This window comes from Mytilus edulis, unplaced genomic scaffold (genome assembly GCF_963676685.1).
Source record: "Mytilus edulis unplaced genomic scaffold, xbMytEdul2.2 SCAFFOLD_2550, whole genome shotgun sequence".
Classification (NCBI taxonomy): domain Eukaryota; kingdom Metazoa; phylum Mollusca; class Bivalvia; order Mytilida; family Mytilidae; genus Mytilus; species Mytilus edulis.
In genome coordinates, this window is record NW_027268414.1 from 1 (window position 1) to 3553 (window position 3553).

The window sequence follows — 3553 nt, forward strand, 5'->3', positions numbered from 1 at the left end:
AGTCGGGTAATTTATTTTCAAACTACCACAGAACAAACCATTTATTTTTGGGATTATCAAGGCTGAGTTATTCATTTTCAAATACCTCCTGCCCCCCCCCCCCCAGAATATCAAATGGTCGTCCCCTTAGTCTGAACTAAGATACATTTTTTTTTTATAAAAATAGGAGTAAACACGGTCATATTTGTCAGAAGGTAAGGAACCTAAAAAAAGTTGACCTTGATTATGGCCATGTTATCTTTATGTATCATGGCCGTTTGACTTCAGGTTAATGACTCTAGTTGACCTCATCACTGAATGAGAATTAGAATGAGCAAATAATATACTCTCATTTACCGGCTCTTTTTCCTATAGCACAATGAAACAAAACTGGACCGTCTTGTCCTATTTCTAGTAGCTTGTCCTTGTACTGTTGAAATACTTCTGCGTTGTATGTAATATCTAAATCTGCAATATAATTTTATCTTAATTTTAAATATGCAAATATAGTATGGAAAACTAAAAATCCGTGAATCCTTGGGCACATTTAGAAATATTACTAGTCCGAGATTACTCTGACGTCCAACGGCTGTTTTGCCAGACAAGCTGGGGCCGGGACTAGAATATTACATACTATTGCTTTAGCTGGTAAGCTGAAAAAGTTATAAATGACGTTGATTTAAAAATGAAAGAATTAAAGCTTGACAACCAGAGCATGTAGAAATGTATGTTGCAAATGTCAAATGTTTAGTAAACATAATAAAAGGTTGTAACAAATGTTTGACAGTTAATGGAGCAGTCATTTCAATGGTTTTCTTAAGGGACCTTTGATATTACTTCAGGAGAAAGTTTACATATTTCATACTGGGCTTTCATTTCACATTATTGCAAAGCGCATACAATCAAAAACCTTTGTTCATCGTCTTTCTTTTTTTTTCTATAATATACCCTCTAACTGTTCTTTTTCGGAAGTCTTAAATTTGTAAGATTAAAAGCAACCTTACCTAAAGGTAAATGATAATACTTCAATGATGATTCCTTAAAATGTTCGCTTTCAATTTCTTCATTAAAGCCAATTGCGTCACCGTACTCCTCGACGTTCTGGGTTTCATAATTTACCATTGATGAAGGAGATATATGTTTTCTGTCCAAGGCCGGATCTAAGACCACTTTTTCCAAAGTCGATTGTGTTTGTCGCACAGGGTTAAAGTTCTCGTCATAAGTATTGACGTTATCTGGTATGTTGATGAGATTTACAGTCTCTTGTGAAGGATTTTTGTCCGAGGTTTTACCCATCCGCATGTTGATGACTGATTTAAATCCACAAGCTTCCAGTTCCTTAAATGACCCTTTCTTATCTGACCGGCAGTGAACCAATTCTTATAGACAGGATGAGCAAGCCAATATCCTAACCAATTTGGATATGCATCACATCTTGGTGGGTTGCTAACGATTGGCTCACCTGTTATTTCTGCAACAACTGATTTCAATTTGTCCTGCTGTAAAATCCAATTCCCATTAAAGCACTCATTTTATAGAATTTCTCACTGTTAACTTTTGGTTCGTATTTAGAGTCTAGTTTTGACATGTGGGCCGTATGCAATAATGTTGTAAAAGCTACAGCGTGTGGTTGGCTGCCATAGAGCAAAATTGGTTTCTCCATTTCAATAATTGAGTGAGTTAGTTTCTCCACTGCTTTGACACTAGCCCAGTCTTCGTTCTCTTTCAGAATGGCATCAATCTGAAGACCGGCAATCTTTGCAGCATATTTGGCATCTGATACAGATGCTAGTTGTTCACCCCCAAACTGACCAGGGTCGTTTTCGTGGTAAAGAGATATAACGCCATTAAATCCTCCATCATGTGCGTATTTTATTTGCGTTTCTGTTAATCCTCCAGCAACATAAAGTTTTGGTGTCACTTCTTTTGCCCACCATAATTTCTTTGATGATTTGAATCCAGGAGCACTTCTTGGGGACAAAGTATCAAGGCGAAGATCAACACCTCCTGTCGACATAGAGCGAAAAAAGAAAATGCCATACTGAACAACTAATGTATTCCTCTTTGCTATTCTAACAATCATTCTGCTAGTTAATTGCGCACTTATATAGCCAATGATGCTAAATATATATACAGATACTACACGACCTCTGTGACCTATTGCTTTGATAACAAAGATTTAAATCTGTATGGCATGCGGAGGCAGTCATAAAGTAAAATCAATAAAGGATTATGATATGTAAACAACTTCGTCTGCTATATCGAAGTGAATTTTTCGGATAGATCTAAGTGGGAAGTTATATGAACTATGAAATATTTGCCTAGAGCCGTCATTATTCAACTTTTTTTTTATTCTTTAAAAAACATGTACCAATAAAATTTTTGAAAGATCATATATTTTCATGTTTGTTCATTATGTGCTTGATAAAAATTTCATTGATGTTTTATATGTTTGGAGATAAATGTATACGGGCACTATATAGATCAAGTTTAAACCATAAACTGTCTATTGAGCGCATAAATTGAGGCGCACATCGATTGTTTTACCAGTCCTGTCAAATTATTTACTACGGAGGCCGGTTAGTGTCAGACTGGAGTGGAGTTTTGTTTTTAAGGATGTTTGCTTGTCATGTTTTGGAATTTTTGTCTGATTTTCGAAATCCTCTGGTTTTATCCATTTGAATGCCTTAAAAAAAATTGCCCATGAACCCCTTTTTTTCTTTTTATAAATCTTTTATATGTATAATTCTAAGCCATTTCTAAAAGTTTAATAGTTTTTGAGAACTTTAACTGGTCAATAATAAAGCTATGAAAAATCAAGAGAAAACATTTCCCTGCTAAATTTCAACAATCTCATTGAAATTTCAATGGCTAATATCTCGAAAATAAGCACATTGACCCCTATATTTTATTTGCTTTTTTGATTCCTCAATTAATCCCCTATCAATATATAATACATAATAGTTTTATGGAAAGTTATTTATTTTGAAACTGAGCAGCAAACATCCTTAAGGTGGTATGGGAGTCTAAAATAAAAATGATAGAATTTGTTCATACTTTGCCAAAACGTTGTATCTATTGATACATGTTGAAAAATATAATAAAAATGATAGGTCACCGCGCATTTTCTCAAGCTACGGGACGAGACCAAATGACACATTTTGTATGGATTATACAGGAAAAAACACCATTTTGTGATTAGAAACTAAGCAAAATGATAGAATTGTTAAATACTTCGGGAAAAGATAGCTTTCAGACACTGCTTTGAGAACATCAAAAAAATCAGAAAATGCACTTTTTTAAAGTTACCTCCCCTTAAAATGCCAATTTAAAAAAAAAAAAAAAAAAAAAAAAAAAGACAACCAAAAATAATTAACATTTGCAAAAATATCAATATTTAGAAGTTATATTCTTATAAATTGGTACTTTTAAATGAAAATGTACATTAAACATCTGCATTCCTGCATCAAATTTTGCTAACTTTATGGAAAATCTGGACCTTTGATTCTCTGTTTTTTACTATCCAAGATGGAGGAAGACACCCATACCACCTTAAGTTATTATATAACGTCTT

The 3553-nt window shown here is 33.8% G+C and overlaps 1 protein-coding gene across 1 annotated transcript; it reads right to left on the reverse strand.

The window, feature by feature from the left end:
• Nucleotides 1-336: 336 nt before the first annotated feature.
• LOC139507462 (uncharacterized) lies at nt 337-2111 on the reverse strand (the record flags this gene model as incomplete). The annotated part of the gene is given in 2 exon segments (XM_071295748.1): nt 337-447; nt 984-2111. Coding segments are annotated over 2 exon segments (409 nt in total), but the record flags the coding sequence as incomplete, so codon positions are not given.
• Between the last annotated feature and the right edge of the window lie 1442 nt (nt 2112-3553).